This window comes from Podarcis vaucheri (assembly GCF_965113315.1).
Source record: "Podarcis vaucheri genome assembly, chromosome: 9".
Classification (NCBI taxonomy): domain Eukaryota; kingdom Metazoa; phylum Chordata; class Lepidosauria; order Squamata; family Lacertidae; genus Podarcis; species Podarcis vaucheri.
The window spans coordinates 59,171,174-59,191,966 of record NC_138767.1 but is presented as its reverse complement, the minus strand read 5'-3'; the positions used below and the strand labels follow the sequence as shown (position 1 = coordinate 59,191,966).

The 20,793-nt window shown below is 44.3% G+C and overlaps 1 protein-coding gene across 12 annotated transcripts in view; it reads right to left on the bottom strand.

Annotated features, from left to right (window-relative positions):
- LIMCH1 (LIM and calponin homology domains 1) overlaps positions 1 to 20,793 on the bottom strand; it is a 216,150-nt gene that overhangs the window by 50,284 nt on the left and 145,073 nt on the right. For 7 of the 12 annotated variants that reach the window (XM_082237995.1, XM_082237988.1, XM_082237993.1 and 4 more), the window contains exons 7-12: positions 18,523 to 18,718; positions 14,814 to 15,066; positions 12,428 to 12,709; positions 6,271 to 6,555; positions 3,781 to 4,032; positions 1,855 to 2,202 (exon numbers count right to left, since the gene is read on the bottom strand). In XM_082237995.1, the coding sequence (XP_082094121.1) occupies positions 1,855 to 2,202; positions 3,781 to 4,032; positions 6,271 to 6,555; positions 12,428 to 12,709; positions 14,814 to 15,066; positions 18,523 to 18,718 (1,616 nt within the window). Of the gene's footprint in view, positions 1 to 1,854; positions 2,203 to 3,780; positions 4,033 to 6,270; positions 6,556 to 12,427; positions 12,710 to 14,813; positions 15,067 to 18,522; positions 18,719 to 19,500; positions 19,791 to 20,793 lie in introns of those variants that run through there. The other 5 variants (XM_082237999.1, XM_082237996.1, XM_082237998.1 and 2 more) reach the window with 5 other exon arrangements.

Genomic DNA, 20,793 nt, shown 5'->3' with positions numbered 1-20,793 from the left:
ATAATAATAATAATAATAATAATAATAATAATAATAATAATAGATTTATTTATTCCCTGCCCATCTGGCTAGGTTTCCCCACATATGGCTTGTGGGGATCTAGTATGCCATATGAGTGCAGAGGATCCCTCAATCAGGCATACATTGAGGAACCCATCCTGAGTTAACGGGACAGAGCAGGCTGGAAGTCCATATAAATAATAACCACTTCAGGCATCTCTTCCTAGCAATAAGATATATTTATTTACAGCAGAACCTCGGTTTTCGAACGAAATCCGTTCCAAGGGATTTCAGTGCAACTTCAATGGAGAAAAGTGGAAAAAAACCTCAGCAGGAGCCGTTCGACTTATGAGGTGCATTTGAAAACGGAAGCAATTACTTTCGGGTTTTCGGCATCCGGAAACCGAAGCGTTCGGCTTCCGAGACGCTTGAAAACCAAGGTTTCACTGTATTAGGAAATAAGTACAGTGGTGCCTCGCAAGACGAAATTAATCCGTTCCGCGAGTCTCTTCGTCTTGCAGTTTTTTCGTCTTGCGAAGCACGGCTATTAGCGGCTTAGCAGCTTTAAGAAAAAGGAAACAAACTCGCAAGAACTCGCAAGACGTTTTGTCTTGCGAAGCAAACCCATAGGGAAATTCGTCTTGCGGAACGACTCAAAAAAACGGAAAACTCTTTCGTCTTGCGCGTTTTTCGTCTTGCGAGGCATTCGTCTTGCGGGGCACCACTGTAGAACTGGATTCTGAGAGACTTAGGGTAGAACTACATGGGGAACGACCATGCCTGCTACCCAAACATGTCTGCCATTTAAGATTAATATAGGGTTAGGAAAAGCAGAGGGGAACTGGCAGGCTCTTCTTAACTTGTCCTACATCAGTCAGCTCTCTCCTGTGTCTGAAAGCCTTCACACACACACACACACCCCACCTCCAAAGCATTTATTCTCCAGTCAGGTATCTTCATCGGGGGTGGGGGGAGGAAAAGTAGTTTAATACACATGGCACATTTATATGGAAAAACCTGCAGGTACGGGAGGAATTGAAGGACCTTTACCTGTAGATTCTCCTGCAGCAATTAGCATCCTCAGGCAAAAGGTCGCATCCAAACCATACATTCAAAGCTCACGGACTCCCCCCAAGGAATCCCGGGGAATGCGGTTCATTAAAGATGCTGGGAACTGTAGCTTTGTGAGCGCTAAACTACAGTTCCTAGGATTTGTCAAAGAATATCATGCACTCAAAATGTGCTTTGAATGTGTAAGGTGGATGTGAACAAAAGTGGGGAACTCTGTATTCGCTTCTTAACACATAGTTCTGCCCTTACTTCCAAAAACAACTTAATGAACATAAGGTAAAGGTAAAGGGACCCCTGACCATTAGGTCCAGTCGTGGCCGACTCTGGGGTTGCGGCGCTCATCTCGCTTTATTGGCCGAGGGAGCCGGCGTACAGCTTCCGGGTCATATGGCCAGTATGACTAAGCCGCTTCTGGTGAAACCAGAGCAGCACACGGAAACGCCGTTTACCTTCCCACTGGAGCGGTACCTATTTATCTACTTGCACTTTGACATGCTTTCGAACTGCTAGGTTGGCAGGAGCAGGGACTGAGCAACGGGAGCTCACCCCATCGTGGGGATTCGAACCGCCGACCTTCTGATCGGCAAGTCCTAGGCTCTGTGGTTTAACCCACAGCGCCACCCTACACCCGTGGCTCTACATAGCTCCCTCCTTATTTCAGATATCGTGATATATCGGCATATTGCAATGTTTAGCTGTTGATACAGCGTGATGTTGCAAACCAGATATCGCCCAGCCCCATTCCTAGCCATTGTGCCTTTCACGGAGATACAAACTAAATACCTGGGATTAGCATGCGGCCTGTGGACATCGTCAGGATGACCAAGAGAGTTGACATGGCTCACAGAGAGCAAGGATGAGGTTTCAGCTGTGGTCCCAAGAGCCCCAGCTCTTTCCCTATTGGCTGCCTCTTCCTTGTCATCTTTAGGCGCAGCCCTAGCAATTGAAAGATTCTCCCAAGAATGTAGGTCAATTTCTGTCACTGGCCCAAAGTGCACAAACCTCTGCTTGGGACTGCTGGCCTTCTCGGACATTCTCACTTTGCGGCTTGCAAAACGGTTATGACCGGCAGCTTCCACTGCCGTTTCAGAGGTCTGAAAGGAACCTGGGGTGTTCGTGAGCTCCTCGTCGCTAACGACAAAGATGTAAGCAAAAAATAAAATAAAAAGGCATATAAAAAGGCAGCTACAAGACTGAGGGGAAACCAACAAACCAAACATTTAATAAGGAAGAGGAGGAAAATCACTCAATGCAAGAAATTGGGGTGGTGTGAGAAGAGACTATGGCACCCCCCTTATTATCAAACCAAGGAACATGGAGAAAAATGATTCTGACCAAGACTGAAAACAACATTTTAAAATGTAAACGGCACAACAGGACCTGAGCCAAACTGTATCCAGAAAATTATATGAACTTATCAAAGGACAAAAGTGGCTTGGTTCCAAGTGATGGCATAATGTCTCTTGGAAATCTGAGCAGTACATTCGCAAATAGCTACGAGTTTTTTCTTGCTTTGTAAACTTTTTGCTAGATTGTGCCCACAGCCCTTCCACTAAACCAGATAGAGAGCTATCGTCTAGCCGTGATTGATTCAGACATATTCCCATGTAACCCCGAGCAGAGCTAGCAAGGCCTGTTGCCACAGCTGCTTCCTGCATGGGAGTGCCAAGAAAAGAGGGAAGCCCTGTGAGTGGAAACTTGACAAACACCAAGGGAAAGAAAAGTGTTTCATTTCAAGCCTAGACTCTTAAAGATTATGATAAGGGTTATTCCTGGTTCCTGCACAGATGTGATCAGGAGACTTGTGCACGGAGCCCCTAAGATGGTCCATGTTGCTATTCTTAGCCATGTTGGGGATGGACAGACAACACTCCTCGTGGTGGCTTGGGAAGGTCCAGCACCCCACTAACCACAAGGAAACACCAAAGGCCACACACACACAGATAAGGGGTGGGTGAAATCTCTCGATTTTGGTTTCTCTCACTTTCTCATTTTTCCGGTCTTATGTTCAGTTCTCTAGAATTGTTTGCAATTCCTTTTAAGCACTTATGAAAATTCATCAGCATTCAACGCAACTTTCTGTTAACATACGCCTTCTTGCAAAGCAATTTCCCCTAATCGAATGCATTTTTTACGTTATTATCACCAGTATATGCATTTTTAAAATGCACATTTTACCCTAGCATATGCCTTTTTGTACACATTACTTGGCTGGAGAACTAGTTGCACGGCAAAATTAGGAGAAGTGTGAATTTTGAAGGAAGGATGTGCTTCGGTTCACATGCTGTTTCATGAAGTGTGAATTAGGCAGATTCTCCCCATTCCTACACAAAGATGACTTGCAGAAAGACACATCAGTTATTATTGACCGGACCTTACTTGTGTACCCTGGTAATTTGCTGCATGCAGATATTATGCATGTGTCTTAATTGCTGGCCTTTGGTACAGTGGCGTAGCGTGGGTTGTCAGCACCCGGGGCAAGGCAAGTAATTTGCGCCCCCTAACCCGTGGATTTGCGCCCCCTAACCCGTGGATTTGCGCCCCCTAACCCCCAGATGTTGCGCCCGGTGTGGCCGGGGCCCCCTGCACCCCCCACGCTACGCTACTGCTTTGGTATTCCTGAGTGCCATGATTCGAGTTACAAATATTTCAGGAGCAATATGAATCTTTATTCTCTCTCTCCTTCTCTCTCTTTCTATGGAAACATACCTGGAATTCCCTGAAACTTTCAGTCGGTCCCAGGTGTCTTGATCTGCTTGTGTTATAGTAGCTCTCACAAAATATGGCAAATCTACTTGGGAGGGGCTAGCCTGAGTTTTTCGCTTAGCCAGGTCATCTCTTTGAACATCTGGAAATTTAGATTGGTCTTTCTCCTTAGAGTCGTCCTTCTGTGACTGCGGGAATGGTTTGTCTTCGCATATCACCATCGGCCTCGCTGAAGTCACACTCATCTTCTGTCCACTAATTTAATGCACATTCCAGAATCAGCAGGACAAATAATACGTTTGAAGGACCAGACAGTGACAAGCGGCAAGCTCAGTAGCAGGAACGGCCCAAGCTAGTTTGCTGCCTGAGGCAAAGGATGAGATGGTACATTCCCCATTCTGTGCACGAAATCTGGCTAGATTGGTAGTTGTATCTTACTTCAACACTGGTGATGGGACAGAGTCCTCCACCTCACCCTTAGGGCAGCAAGGAAGTTTAGGGGCTTCATAGCAGACCCTTTTCTAGTCACTTTCCACACTTCAGAATTTGCTGCCTGAGGCAGTTGCCTCACTCTGCCTCATGCAAGGGCTGGCCCCGCCAAATCAAAATATTGAGTAAAAGTGGGCAACGGAGGAGAGAACGATGCTGGAGGAAGCAATCATCTATTGCTGCAATTTCAGCTAGTGGCTGGTATGTGAGACAATACCCCCGTTTTTACATAGTTATTGTCTACCAGTGCTAGCAGCAAGATTTTGGAAACTCTTTGGCATGGCACCTTCAGTGGGCCTCCTTAACCTGGAAGAGGCCTCCTTAACCTGGAGGGGTGCAAAAGGAGAATGTTCACATGCTACGTCTGACCTTCTAGAGTGCTTCAAGCAAAGCAGGAACGGTGGCAACATTGGGACAGAAAGCTCAGGTCTTGCCAAATGCCACCTCTTTGGCCAGGCCTGCTCTCTACAGACAAACAACAGATTATGGGCAGAGACAAGCAACCCCATTGATGCATTTTTGAAACAATATTTAATTTATTAACAATCTCTCATTTTGACAGTTACGATGACGTCTACTTCCTATGCTGCAATGAATTCAAGTTTTGTCTCCCAATATAGCAAATCTTGGGGATTTTCTTTTACTGCTAACCATTCCCAAGCTCGGCATCCAAGGATTTGGACACGTTCTTCAGATGCCATTCCAAGACATTAGTCACCAGTTAGACGCTGGGACTGTAAATGTTGGCATTTATATTGTCGCCACAAAGGCAACACTTTTTATATGACTAAAAGCAGCAGGAGCTCACAGTTCTCACAAAAGACTTTCTGCACTCTCCAAGAAACCTATACCCAGTTAAAAATATTGTATGCAGATATTTCTCAAAGCATAAAGAGTAAATCACGTAAGCTCCCTAAAAATGTCACAGCTCATGCCTTTTCCTATAATGCATATAATTCCCTACACCAGCAATGAGCAAAATGGACTATGGCTATGCAGTAAAAACATTTTGCTCAACATCCACTTGTGTGTTGCATCACCCACACCCAGCCCACCATTATGTCTGGAGCTCAATATAGCTATTGTAAAAAAGGAAAGAGAGAGAAAGGGCTTTGCAAGAATTTCCACAAGGGGTTGACCAAAAGCGAACAAGACCTGTTTTTGCAGCTTCTTCATTAGCAGAAATAAACGTGTCCCAAGCCATTATGCAGAAAAGAAACTGACAGCTTGGTGTAACACAACTTGGAGAGACAAACAACCCTTAGAGCCAAGCTAGATAATGGGTCAAGAGTCATGAATTTTGTCTTCCAAGATCCTTGCAACTGCCACTTTAACAGAACTGCAACTGGAATTCATCTGTTTTCACCATAGATAGATGATAGATAGATAGATAGATAGATAGATAGATAGATAGATAGATGATAGATATATGCTGCAAGCAAGCAAGCAAGCAAGCAAGCAAGCAAGCAAACAAACAAACAAACAAACAAACGGTTCCTTTCCCACCTGGGTGGGAGGAATTGCGGGGTCAAGCAGGAGGAAAGTAATGTTGAATGAAAAAAACAGCAGGAAGTAAGAGCGTTGAACAACCATTCTCCCTCCCATTTCTGATTTCAGTTTCTGATGCTACTTTTTAGATTAAAAAACAGTAGAATGTTGGGAGGGAATCCCAGAGTCTCCTACGTATTATATCCTTTTCTTAAGTCTTGTGGAAGACTCTACCCTTAATTAGGAGACTAGGAGAGCAGTGGCTGTCAAACCAACCAACTTATATTCTACACTTTCTGTTCCCAGTCCAAATTTAACTGACCCAGACACTCCTCCCCTTTCCTACAACTTTTAAGAGAGCAGCCAGAGAAACTTTGCAGAGAGCTTTGAATTCCCCCACCTCCCCTGTGAACCCACTGAAAAATGGGAAGCTTACACTGAAGTGCCAACATCATTGCCTGGTAAAAATAAATAAATCCCAAATTAAATAATACAGAAACAAGTAGAATAGCACACCTTGAACATTCCTGCTTTTTCTTTTGTTTCTTCCCTTCTTCCACTTTACCTCGATCTTTGTTTGCATAAGATCCAAGTAGATACTGGTTAAATGGCAACGTAAGTTTGGGCTGATTTAGTCTTGCTCTGCGTATAGCAAAATCATCCTTCTCTAGGTCTGGAATCCTGTCATCTCGTTCTTCTTCGGACCCAGAATCTTTTCGCTGATAGCTCAGCATAAAGGGGTTCTCTTTGCGAAGGATGATGTCTGGAGTAAGCTCATCCATTTCGCACATGTGCAATTGACTGATCCATAGCAAAGTTAAATGGGAAATCCAGATGTGAAATGAAAAAAGACAACACGACTCTCCATATTTCTTTAAAAAAGGCAAACAAAATATGCTGGACGTGCCGTTAGTTCAGAGGAAGCGTTCATAATTTAAGACTCCATGCTGCAAAAACCGGAATTCCATGCACGCACAGTTAGTGACAACGGATCTTTATTTCCTGCTTTAATTATTTGTGGAACGAACATGAACAGAACAAGAATTGCTCCTTTCACCATTTAAAAGAGGCACTGTTATTCTCAAAAACACTTAAAACACTTCTTTTTTCCTCTAATCAAAAACTATCAGTACAGCTTCTGGCCACGTACTTAACAGAAAGACACTCTCTAGATTCTTACGTTTCCTTCTAGCACTTATAATTTCTTAAAATGAATTTCTTTTGCTTTACAGTAATAGCAGAAGTCCCCGCCCATCCTCTCTGTTGGAGGTCTTGGGTTATGGTCCCATTGACGAACATCAGAGAACAGGACTGCAGTCACTGATATTCATCTATTAACCTTGCGGTGGGAAAATAAAAAAGTTCATTAAAAGAAAAGATGCAGAATATAACTGGTGCCCTTTCTTCCCACCCCTGAAACACCCTGAACCTATGGAACTTCTCTTATAAAAATGATTTTTAAAATGCCTCTTTTATAATATGGCTATCCCAGCTCTTGAAGAACCTTGAACAGTATCATCAGCCAAGACTAATGTTGTCTACCAGAGGCCCCAAGAGGCAATATTGTCCCAATCCAGGCAAAACCCAAAGGAAAATGAAGCTATTTGCATTACAAGAATTTATAGCACAAAGTCACTTCTGCCTTCAGGAGTTGCAGGCTTCACAGCCCCTCCATGCGCGCGGTGGGTAGAGGCCAGCCCTGCGCGATTGGGGGGATTTCCGGCCGTGTCACCCCCTAGCAGGCCAATTGGCTGGCTTGGGGGGCATGGCCTGCCCTATATAGGCCAGGGATCTCCCTCTTTGCTGCCCGCCAGCTGTTCCTGTTTTCCCACCCTCCCACCCTATAAGGTTTCGTTCTTTGACCTTGCTATGGACCTTGGTTGGTCGCCGTTGAGGGGCCTGGTAGGAATTTTTCCACTTGGCAAATTGGCACCAGCCACTTGGTTTTCGCCTACCTCGTAGCAAATCGTCACATGAAGGGTCAATAAATCTGATTTTATGCTAACAAGTAAGAAGCTTATAAAGCAGTTATAAACTAGTTTAAAGTATTATGGCTTCCCCAAGGGACTTCCCAGGCTGGCTTTGCATGTTCCTATAATCTGGTTTCCATGGCATGCTTAATCAAACTATGGCTTAGCAACATCATGTACATGTGCAGGCTCCCAGAAAATTGCTCACAGCTATCATATTCCTTCCTAGTCCCTTTTACTGCCACTACAACTCATGGTTAGCGAGGTGAGAGCTTAACTGTATGTCCTGATTCAAGAAGACACAGAGAAGTTTCTCCCCAGGAAGAACCCTGTAGGGTCTCACTATGGAATAGTTCGGCTTACTGTATCAGACAAATCTGTGGAAAACACCAACAGGAAAGAAAAAGGAGATTTCTAAATGCTCTTCACACAATATAATTTTTTTAAGTTTCCTTCCCCCTCTCTGCCACCATGTGTATTTAAAAAAGAAGAAGAAAACTAATTAAGTTCATCTTGGGTCTTTCACAACCAGATGGGGCTCAGAAAGGTAGGGCAAAGGAAACACAACAGCACAGGTGTTTAGCTTGCCACTAAAGCACAGCTTTCCTCTTTGGCAGCCATTCCCTGCCTTCTAGCACCACCACTTTCAAATTCTGCACCTGGTACCTAAGAAAATACAGTATTTCAGGACGACAATGGGGGAGGAAACAATCACTTACTGCTGCAGACCCTGAACATCTTGCTGTACCTAAGGCAGCTCAAGAGGTCCTTGAGAAGAGAGCATGAGGAGTCCTGCAGATAAGATGACACCAGAGCGCTTCCCCCAACCTTTGCTGCCCTTGGCTAAAGGACTGAGTTGTCTACCTGTCATAGCTGTCAACTTACAGATTTGAAAATAAAGGACCAGCAGCCTCGAAAATAAGGGACCAGCAGCCAAAATAAGGGATTTTCCGAACACAGGTATGTTCAACTTCTGAGCCCCTCCGAGCCAAAGGCAGAAAACCCAGCCAGCAGCCAAACGAAGCCTCAAGCGGTGGTTCCCACAGCGCAGCAACCCGGCAAAGGGGATGCAGCAAGGAAAACCACCGTCACCTCTCCGCTGGGAAGCGCTGAGCAACGACGAGTCCCCAGGCAACGCGGCCGATTTGATCGGCACAAGGCATGCAAGCCCCACCCTCAGTCGTTCCTAGACTCCTTATTGGGTGAGCAACGCAGCCAAGCAACACAGTTGGAGCCTCCCTCCTCCCTGGCTGGCAGGGAGGGAGGGAGAAGAGCTGCTTCCTTTGAAACTCGGGAAATTTAAGGGACATCATCAGTAAGGGACAGCAGCGGGACACAGCGCTCAGATAAGGGACTTTCCCGCCAAATAAGGGACAGTTGACAGCTATGCCACCTGTATCTGCAGCTTTGAAGGGGGGACCGGAAGTTGCAAGGCTGGAGCTGTGCATAATGATCAAAAGGCTATTAACCTCCTCCAAGCACATGTGCTAGACCTATTAAACCCAGTGTAAGCCTGCAAACTCTCCAGAATGGGAGAGACGGACAGCATTGTGTTTCATTGCTATTTTGAGTCATGTCCAAGGTTCTCCTTTAAGCCTCACAGATGCTGTTGTTCAAACACCGTTGTCTTGGTTATTGCACACGTTAGTCCCCATGTGGGACGAACAGGGGTTCTGCTATTGCCTGCCATACAACCGAATACATGAGATATCGTTGGAAAAGCACCAGGAAAGTGGCTTCAGGCATTCCCTTGCAAAATGGGGCCTTGCACATCTTCCCCACAGCGACTTCCAGGTGTGCCTGAAGCTCTCACGAATCTCTGCACACTTTCAGCAAATGGAACTTGAACTTTGGTTTTTACAGTTTCGGATACTGGTAGAGATGCAACGGCAGCTCTCGAAACCAGCCTGCAAAACCAGGCACAGTTGTGGAGGGGGGAACTGCCCCACTGCCAGTCCGGTCAGTTCCTCTACTTGGAATGCAAGGGCACCATCTTGCCCTTTGCTTCAGGCGGCAAAATGCCTTGGGCCAGCCCTGGCTGCTTCCAACGACGTGCCGGCATCTGACTTGAGCAATTGAATGCAATCAAGCTTGCTCATGAAAACATGTTTTTGTGCATGAGCAGCATGATTTGGAAGTGGCTGTCTCCATTTTCCACAAAAAAATAAAAGCTTCAGGCTACACTAATCTGCTGCTCTGCTACACCGTTCACACGAGTAAGATACTCATGCGTCCATTGTTTTGTTCATGTTGACCAGGACTTTCCGGACAAACAAAGCAACTCTGAGTTTAGAACAATCTCTCGTTTGTGTGTGTGTGTGTGTGTGTGTGTGCACCAAGCAGCCCTACTTGCAGTTAAGCCATTTCCATTAGTTTTATTGCAGCTGCATCTGTAGCAAACCAGTACTACTGGGTCTCATACCAAGAATACGTTGCAGCAATCCCTTGTCTTACCAGCATTTGACTTGTGCAATTTCCACCATATGTAGTTGAAGGCAATCTAGGTGAAGCAACTCAAGTCAAGTTCTGAGCTCTTTTCGCATTGGGTCTCCTTGGGGTCACTTGACGTGAAAAGCGCTTTTAAGCTCTCTGCCTTGCTTGCTGGGCAAAACTACTTGGCACGGTGGTTCTGAGGGTGTGTTCTCTCTCTCTCTCTCTCTCTCTCTCTCTCTCTCTCTCTCTCTTCCCCTCATCTGCAGTCCCAAGGTTTGACTGTATGCAATTTTATGCATAACCATTGGACCTGCAATTCATCACAATATTAATACTGCACCTTTGAGAGAACTGGTAACAGATTGGCTAGAATATCATCAATTCAATGATTTTTTTAAAAAAAATGGATAAAAAGAAAGTTTTAGTTACAAGTTATCAAGATTTCAAAGAGAGTTCTTAGAAGATAATTTTAAATTGTTGTCAAAAAATGTATAATTTGCTGCTGGAATGGGATACAAAAGATGAACCAGGTCAAATCTGTGATGATACAATGGGCAAAAGATGTGGGACATAAGACACAAATGACAGATTGGGAGAGGCTATGGAAAATAGATATGAAATTTACGGCATATACTTTATTGAAAGAAAACTATAGGAAAATTATGTGCCGGTAGTATTTAACCCTGGTAAAATTATCAAAAATGTGTAGAACAAGGACCAATATATGCTGGAAATATATATGCTGGAAATGTGTAGAACAAGGACCAATATATGCTGGAAAAATATATGCTGGAAATGTAAAGAAAAAGAAGGTACCTTTTATTTTATGTGGTGGAATTGCAATGTAACTAAAAAATTCTGGGAAATGTTATATAATGAAATGGGGGGAAAATGTTTAAAATAACCAGAAGATTTTCTATTAGGAATTATAGGTACTGAAATCCTGAAAGACCAGAGGAAACTGTTTATGTATGCTAACGGCCACTCGGATGTTACTAGCCCAGATATGGAAGGAAGAGACAGCCCCAGCCAGAGAAGAATGGCAAATCAAGTTGATGGACTATGCCGAAATGGCAAAACTAACTGGGGAGCTCAGGAATCAAGGAGACAAGAAATTTAAAAAAGGATGGGAAATGTTTATAATGTATGTACAAAATCATTGTAAACAGGTCAAAACATTAGCAGGATTTTAAATACACTTGTAATGTAACAGAATATATAGTTAACTTAGGAAGATGAAAAAATTGGAGAAGTATTGAAATGCAGTTCAAAATAGAATCAAAAGGACCCATGGAAGGGATGAGGGGAAGTCAGAAGATTCAGAGTAATCTCAATATTTGGATTTTGTACTGTTTTTTGAGGTATGTTTATTTTATTTTTATTTCTCTCTCTCCTTTTTTTCTTCGAAAATCAAATAAAAAGATTATATATATATATATAAATACTGCACCTTTGATGGGCATTCTCTCACACCCTTCTGCTGTTCTTATTCCATCAGCAAGAGTTTGAAACAGATACACAAGCCTGATTTTTTGAAATGCAAAATAAACAAACAAGCAAACAGGAACAGGAACAGGAACGCCAGAAACCCCAAGCCAGACTCCTCCATGTGTCAAGCTGCACATGGATGCACAAACATGTCTGTATTCTGACAGAGTAGCCCAACTAACTGATCCACCCTGCGCAATATCCACAGGTAGAAAAGCCGAAACAAACAAGCTACCCTCATATCAGACATGCCTGAACAACTGAAAGAGAAGGGATGGCTGCTGATGACATTATTGTCACGTGTTTGCTTACAGCAAACTGTTGAACAGTCTTCATGCTCTACCAGAAAAATGTAACGAGCTGAATATTTTTACGATTCCTGTTTTAAATTAGACATCCTTTAATGCAACGGCTTAACCTCATTTTTGCTTTGCGCTCATGAAAGCGAAGCTCAACCGCTCCAAGAAAATTGCACATTTAGAGCCTGTTAAGAGGGCACAGTAATTAGAGCACACAACTCTTTTCCAGCCAAAAATTCCTGCACCATAATCGCTCAGTTGCAATTAATGTGTTTAATAACAGCTAATACTGCAGCGCGCTGGCCTGCAATTCCCAGCTATTGTTTTCTAAAACCTTGCAGTGAATTCCGGCGAGGAAGCAACAGGCGCATTTTATGAGGTTATCTTTCTCGTGACGTTGCAGCAAAACCCAGGAAAAACCACACAGCATGGCAAATACCAAATGCATGCGCACGCCAAGTCCCACAGTGCGGGAGAGCTAACCTGCTACCATAGCGTTGCACAGCCGGCATGATCTTAATACCGGCCTGCTCAATCCTTCGTAGCTTGCCCAGTTCCTTGGGATCTTTTTCGGGATTTCTGGGCCCCGTCGCTTTCTTGGCAGAATGTGTAGAAGACTGACGTAAAGGCTCTCCTTGGATCACTTCTGCTTGAACAGGCTTCCCAGAGGGGTTTGCAGTAGAAACGCAACAGCCCAAACACTCTTCTTCAGATTGTGCCAGTACTTCGGTTTGTTCCTCTTCGATAGTTTCAGGGTGGCTTTTGCTAACAAGTCATACAGGGCAGATTATTTCACATCACGGTCTTGCCTTATTATTACCTGTTGCTGCTTGCGACCGTGCAGATCAGGTTAAGTTAATTCCGCACTGAATTAAAAGGAGAGGTGGCTTTTTAAATGTGAGCCACTACTAAAGGGGGCAGGATACCACCACTTTGACATGTGGATGTGAATCGAAAGGCAGTACACTCGCGTTTTTGAATATATGCACACATATTGGAATAATTTAATAACAATAATTTATTATTTATACCCAGCTCACCCGGCTGCGTTTCCCCCAGACACTCTGGACAGCTCCTAACTGAATATTAAATTCACAATACAGCATTAAACATTAAAAACTTCCCTAAACAGGGCTGCCTTCAGATGCCTTCTAAAAGTCAGATAGTTGCTTATTTCCTTGACATCTGATGGGAGGGTGTTCCACAGGGCAGGTGCCACTACCAAGAAGGCCCTCTGCCTGCTTCCCTGTAACCTCACTTCTGGCAGTGAGGGAACCGCCAGAAGGCCCTCGGAGCTGGACCTCATTGTCTGGGCAGAATGATGAGGGTGGAGACCCTCCTTCAGGTATACTGGGCCGAGGCCCTTTAGGGCTTTAAAGGTCAGCACCAAAACTTTGAATTGTGCTCAGAAACATACCAGGCTGGATCTAGAATAAACTTGTTGTATTAACGTCCCATCAAAATCAATGGAGGAAGTAAATCATGGCTTAAGTTCAATGGGAACCAAGTCCAATGAACTTAGTCTGGATCAAACACATTATATCCAGATTTAAAATAAAGGAAAACTTGAGGAAGATGGGATATTCATTTTCAAAATCACAACATTTAGGTGGGGGAAACACCTTCAGATATTCTCAGAGCCTTCATGCACCATTGTCTCCATGGATGCAGACACATGGAGCAAATGACATCTGACCCCGGGGACTGTTGTGGTTCATGTAAATCACTGCCAGGAGGCAGCATGTGTCTGTGTGACTGTGCCAAATCAGTCAGAACAGCTGCCTGTCAATGGTCAGAAAGAAAGACTTGTCACTGGGTGAGTGAGTTCCAGCTGCTTAGCCCAATAACCTTGTCTCAGAGGCCTTCAGTGAGCTAGATGCCTAGTAGACAGTGCCCAATGGCAGTGGGAGAATCTCTTGTATGCTACTTTGAGAGCCTCTCTGGGCTATAAAGTGGGATAGCAGTTATATTAAAAAGTAAATAAATAACACTACTTCCTTCACTATCCTTCAGGGCTCCATCAGTGCCCTTGGCACTTTACAGGATAAAATAAGCACACACAAAAAAAGGAAGGTTGTTGTGTCAAGGACATTTGTGATTGAGACTTAGTTGGTAGTCCAGCAAGGGAAAAGAAAAGAATGAGGCAATAAGAGCAGAATACGAACAACTGCAGTTTTACATACAGTCAAACCTCGGTTGCCGAACGTAATGCGTTCCGGAAGCCCGTTCAGCTTCTGAAATAGTCGACAACTGAGGCACGGCTTCTGATTGGTTGAAAGATCTTCCTGCACTCAAGCGGAAGTTGCGTCGGATGTTTGGCTTCCGAAAAACGTTCGAAAACCAGAGTACTGACTTCCGGGTTTTCAGCATTTGGGAGCCGAGGTTTGACTGTAATGAGGCTTTTGTGTTAGTCAGGGATGAGGACTTAGGCCTTAAGCCAAGGGCTTCCTGGAAATGATGGATTTGGGAGGGAATTGAGGAAAGAGAGAGATGAGAACAAAACTGTAGCACCCGCGACGGCAATCCGTGAGAAGGTTTTGAGCATCTGAGCCAAAGTTCTGGCTTCAAGTAACGTACATGGTACTAATAATAGCAACTTGTTAAAAACCAAGTAGGTCAAACAACCTTATGTCCACAGTAAAACTCATTTAAGTAATTCTGTAGTAATGTTTCAATAAACTAAGTATAGCAGAGCTGTTTATGTGATGTTCTAAGTCAAACTGCATTCCATATGATTGCCATCTTGCAATTAAGCAAGCAAGAGAGAACAAGGCCAGAAACCATCTATTGGTCACCTGTGAATGGGAGGTGCACTTGTTAGGTTTAGGTGGCTCTGGCTTGGTAACCTGAGAAGTGGCCAAGTCCTTACCTGAAAGGTCTCTCTCCTCCCAGGGGAGAAGTAGCAGTACTCCAGCTCTTCCTGAACTCCTCTCGTTCGGCCTTCTTCTTCCTGAGAGGAGGCGGAATATAGGCAGTCTGGTTACTCTTATTGGGGAGATATTGGTTAAAAGGCACAACTGATTTGGGTTCACCATAAGATGTCCGCCTTGCAGACATATCGTCTTTTTTCACATCTGGCAACTTTCGATGCGGCAAGTCAGATTCCGAATCGCTTCCTCTGCCTGTGTGGAAAAGAAAGAAAGAAATTAGGGAAAAGAAAGAAAAGAGTCAAGTTTAAACGCTTAATTCAAGTGTGCCAGTAGGAGGATCACTGCAATTATCTCGTGCAAAGGTGTCCATCTCCTTCCCCCACAAACGAATGTACGGTTTGCAGGTTTCAGAGTGTCAATTGCCACAGAACATGACACATACAAAAGTGCTCCTTAAATTCAATGGGTAAATGAAGCATAAATTCCTGTCACTACCTAAGAGTGAGAATCAAGTTTTTAAATTGTCAGTAAAAGCTATTCTGCTTTAAGATCCATCTCGAAGTTTCACAAGGTCACACTTGCACACTGCACATGGGACTGCATAAATGAGGGCATTTTTTTTTTAATGACCCACATCTCTATTGTATTAAACGTTTAAAAAAACCACAATTGAGTATCGCCCCTTGCACAGGGAAATCTTCAGTTAGCAGTGATAATTGAGAACACACAGGGACGTCCTATAATACGTTTTTCCTATTATAATCTTGAATTTGAAGGTCAGAAATACAATAACTGCTGTGTTCACACAGCTCCAAGAAAAACTCCTCTAGCTCTCTGCAGGCATAATATTTTAGCTGTCTTAAGCAGAAATATTCAACAAGCAGCTGCACTACAGATATAGCTAGATGACAACACAAGAACTGCCTTGCTGGGTTTGATCAAAGCCCGTCTCATTCAGCATTTTAAGCAGCAGCCAGCCAGATGTCTCTGGAAGGAGCAGTGGTCATCCATCGTTGCTTATCTCCAGTGTATGACACTCAGAGTAATACCATCTCTGAAGACGGAGATTCCTTGGCTAATAGCCATGGATACACCCCCACCCCCACCCAAGGATTTGCTAATCCTTTTCAAAAAGCCATCAAAGCCAGTAATGAACCTACAATAATACTTGAACTCAGGATCATCCCATGGATTTAGCCACGGGATGCTCAACTTCATGGGATGACCCAAAGTTCAAGTAATATGGGAGAAAGGAAACAAACTTCTGAACAACTGTACAAAATGAACTCAAGACCTTTAAACATTTTTACTTTCTTTTCAAAGATGGTAGTGTTGCAAAAGGTAAAGGACCCCTGGACAGGTAAGTCCAGTCAAAGGTGACTATGGGTGCAGCGCTCACCCCACTTTTCAGGCTGAGGGAGCTGCCATTTGTCTGCAGACAGCTTTCTGGGTCATGTGGCCAGCAGGACTGAACTGTTTCAGGCACAACAGGACACCGTGATGGAAGTCAGAGCACACAGAAATGCCAGTTACCTTCCCGCCACAGTGATATCTATTTATCTACTTGCACTGGTGTGCTTTCGAACTGCTAGGTTGGCAGGAGCTGGGACAGAGCACCGGGAGCTCACCCCATCGCGAGGGTTCAAACCACGACCTTCCAATTGGCGAGCCCAAGAGGCTCAGTGGTTTAAACCACTGCGCCACCCGCGTCCCTTGGTAGTGTTGCACATCAACATGGGCAGGGACAGAGATCCGAGTCTACTAATTGTAGTTCTCCAGATGTTGCTGAACTCCATTCGCATCAGTATCAGACAGAATGTCCAACCACAAGGGACAAGAGGTGTAGTCCAATGGCATCTTGAAGGTCCCTGCCCTAAACAGCTTGGGACCAGGTGACCTGAAGGATCACCTTCATCCAGTTCACACCTTGAGCTCTTCATCCCGTATCCCACTTGTATACTTCCATTTTCGTACAAATTGCACAAGTTTACAACATGTGTGGCACTCTCAGTGGGGTCCCCATGTCCATGGGACTGTTTCAACTGAAACCTTCTTGTCCCCATCAGTATAGGCCTTTAAGCTTTAAAGACCCATTTATTTAAAACTGCTTTCTTCTTTAAAAAAGAAAAGAGCATGCTATTTTTGTGTGTGCTGCTCCATGATACAGAACTGCAATATTGTAATTTAAAAAAATAAAATCTAATTTTTTACACTGTGCTGCAGGTTGTTGTGATCGGTGATACTGCTAGTTCTTAGCATTTTATTGCTAATGGCATTTTAATGTCGCAGCCGACTGATCTGCATGCGTGCGGAAGGCCTCCTTAAGTGGTTTAACCCTAAAAGGCGGCCTGTATACATATCTAAATAAATCAACTAGCAAGCAAATTCCTGACTAGCTATATCATCTGCTAACTAAATGTTAAGTTTTCCCCCTACACCACAACGGCTATGCTCAGATTCCCTGTTTAGAGACAGCATGCTTCTGAATACCAGTTCCTGAGAATCAAACGTGGGGAGAAAACGGCTGCCCTCAGGTTCTCCTTTTGGGCTTCCGGTCATAGGCATTCGGTTGGCCACCATAAGAACAAGATGATTCCTTGGATAGCTCAGTTGCTTGGAGCAGGCTGCTGATAGTCCCAAGGTTGCACGTTCGATACCCATCTGGGACAGCTGCATATTCCTGCATTGTAAGAGGTTGGACTAGACAATCCTCAGGGTCCTTTCAAACTCTACAATACTATGAAGTTAGACTAGTTGGGTCACTGGCATGATCTAACCAGCCCTTATGTTCTTACCATGACTCCAGGTCAATCAATTGACTGTCTCGCCAAAGTGGCACAAGCTCTAGTTATCTCCCGCTTGGACTACTGCAGGGCTAACTACTACGTGGGGCTAAATTTGATGGTGACTTGGAAACTACAACTAATCCAGAATGTGGCAGCTAGACTGGTGACTGGGAGTGGCCGTCAAGACCATATAACACCTCTCCTAAAAGACCTACATTGGCTCCCATTACGTTTCCGAGCACAATTCAAAGTGTTGGTGCTGACCTTTAAAGCCCTAAACGGCCTTGGCCCAGTGTACCTGCAGGAGTATCTCCACCCCCATCATTCAGCCCAGACGCTGAGGTCCAGCTCCAAGGGCCTTCTGATAGTTCCCTCCCTGCGATAAGCGAAGTTATAGGGAACCAGGCACAGGGCCTTCTTGGTAGTGGCACCCACCCTGTGGAATGCCCTCCCATCAAATGTCAAAGAAATAAACAACTATCTGACTTTTAGAAGACATCTGAAGGCAGCCCTTTTTTAGGGAAGTTTTTAATGTTTGATGTTCTATCGTTTTTTTAAATATTCTGTTGGGAGCCGCACAGAGTAGGTGGGGAGACTTGGTCAGATTATTATTATTATTATTATCTCCTTACATTTCAGGCCCAAGAAGTGCCACCACATAATTTAGACTGCTATGACACCCCCCCACCCCTCCACAGCTTGTAATTATAAGGCAGAAAGCTTCCACCATAGTGTGACCCCTCCCAAAGCTCTAGGCCATAAATTGGCATTCAAAGAGAGTTCTCTTCTCACTTCAAGGGATTAAAAGGCACACCACGCTTCCAAAACCCAAGCCAGCTTCTCCAGCGGCAGCACACCAGCTATTTCACACCAGAAGAGCCGCGTGTGGCATTCAAAAGGAACCCTGGAGAGCACAGCTTACCATCACTGCTTCCTCTCAGCACCACATCTGGAGACGGCGTCTGCTGGGAGCGGGAGCCGAAGGAATCCAGGCTGTCAAAAGAATCATCTCTTCCGTGGCGGGGAGGAGAAAGGGAATCGCTGCGTTCGGAGTCCCAACAGTCTACATAGCCGCTGTCACGGATGCTGCGCTTGGGGCTCTCAACATCCTCACTCTCCTAATGTGGACGAAGCAAACACACACAGACATACAAAGTGTTGTTGTTGTTTTTAAAGAAATACCCTTAATGCAAACAGTAAGAACTTTCTGAGAATCTAGCATGCCTAGAACCTACGGCTGGGGACACAGAGATATTTTTCTAAGGGAGTTGAAAGTGGTATCCTGGAGGCATTGTTCACCCTGGTACTCACACACATTTCTTTTGTATCATGGCTGTCTCTGATCAAATAGGTTTTGCAGGTTTTCGAAACAGTAGAAAGAAAACAGTTTAACCAGAACCACCCACGGGGCAAACGAAATGTGTACATACACTACGGAAGCAATGCCACTCTCTCAAAACAGTTTTGTCCATCTTAAAAAAAACAAACCAGCCCAATTGTCTGTCTCCAATACCAGAGGAGTCAGCGCGGTAAAATGTACACATCACCACAGCCAGCAACGCCATTCTTGTATCGCCTTTTTACGCTTACAAAAAGAGACAAGTCGGTCTTCCACCCAAAACTTCTCTTTCCGCCACTCTCTAACCAAAACCACTTTTCAAGTAACTACGAAGAGACTACTGTTAAAGGCAAAACACAATCCACCATGGCAATGTGCAGAATGAAAACACACCAGATTTGTACAGAGAACTGGAAGAAAGCAGGTTAACATGTTCTAAAGAAGAGAAGTGGTGTCGATGTGTGGCACTTTAAAAGACTAACCCATTGATTATGGCTAGAGCTCACTTCCATCAGGTATAGGTTTACATGTGTACCAAGAAGTAAAAAGAAAGGCATTGACCTGAAACATGGCTGGTTGCGCATCCATATCCATATCATACAAGCCATTGTCCATATCATAGGAGCAAAGGCATCCTGGGTTTAAGTTAGAAGGCAAGACACGTCTAACTCCACCGAGCTGATCATTTCCACCTAGATATCATACTGGCCCAGGACACCTGCAGAGAGAAACTGCTGTTGCTGCTTTTGGCTCAGTCAAACAACGAAGCAGCGAGCTGCAGGAGACAGCGTCTTTCTACCTCGGAGAGAAATTCCAGTTATGAAAGAGGGGATGTCTTTCTTCCCGGAGCAATCAGCAGCCGAAAAATATGCAAAACGCTTTTCCTGATGCCTCTGAAGAATTCAGTCTTGCTCTTTGTTTGTTGCCAGCTCCTGGCTCTGGGGGATATGAAAGCACTTGTATCTGACCCACATGTTCAGAGCAGTGAGAACAATGGCCGCCTTTAACAGCCTCCCGATTATAAATTCTTTCCAGAGCAAGCCGCACATACTAAAACACTGAAAGCTCCAGAAGAGGGAAAAGGTCAGTAGAAGCCATCCTCAGCCTTGCATTATTAGGAGAACATTGCCCCTTGTTTCAGGCGGTATCTTATCATCGGTTACAACAGGATGAGGCCAAGAGAAACAAAAATAAGGCCCTTTGCTGAAAAGCAAACTTTTGGAAGTCCACCCAGCCCCTGCTTCTCCCTTTGAGTAAAAAAAAGGCAGGGACAATATTATCACCCTCAGATGTGGTCATCAGAAAAGCCCAAGGTGAGAAATGCTTCTCAGGGAGTCCTTTTGAAAAGGTGCAAAACTGCCAACAGGTGCAGAAGCGTCTGTATCATGTGGTACAAATAAACAAGTCATGCCAGAAGCCTGCTTCCCTTGATTATATAAACAGATGTGGCAGACGTTGCATGTGTCCGTCTCAAACCAACGTGCAAATTCAACCAACAGAGGTTTGCAGAGCCGTATGCCATAATGGCATATTTGTCCAGGAGTCATGACTGGCAAAGCCTCTGAGTTAGCTGTGCCCCTTGGGCTTCCCACTGTAAGGATGAATGGATCGTTCTGTTTCCAGTTCATGTTCACATTATGTTCATTCATAAGTCCATTTTGTTTTATTTCTGAATGAATCTGTGATTTTTTCAACATATATTTTTAAAAAGAAATCTGAATGTCTATCCTTATTTACATTTCTATTTAAATATGCATTACCACCACAAACATATGTATTTGAGCAGGTGCTTTACCTCAGTACTATATGCTTTTCTAAATATATTCTCTTTAAGAACTTTATCACAAAATTCGG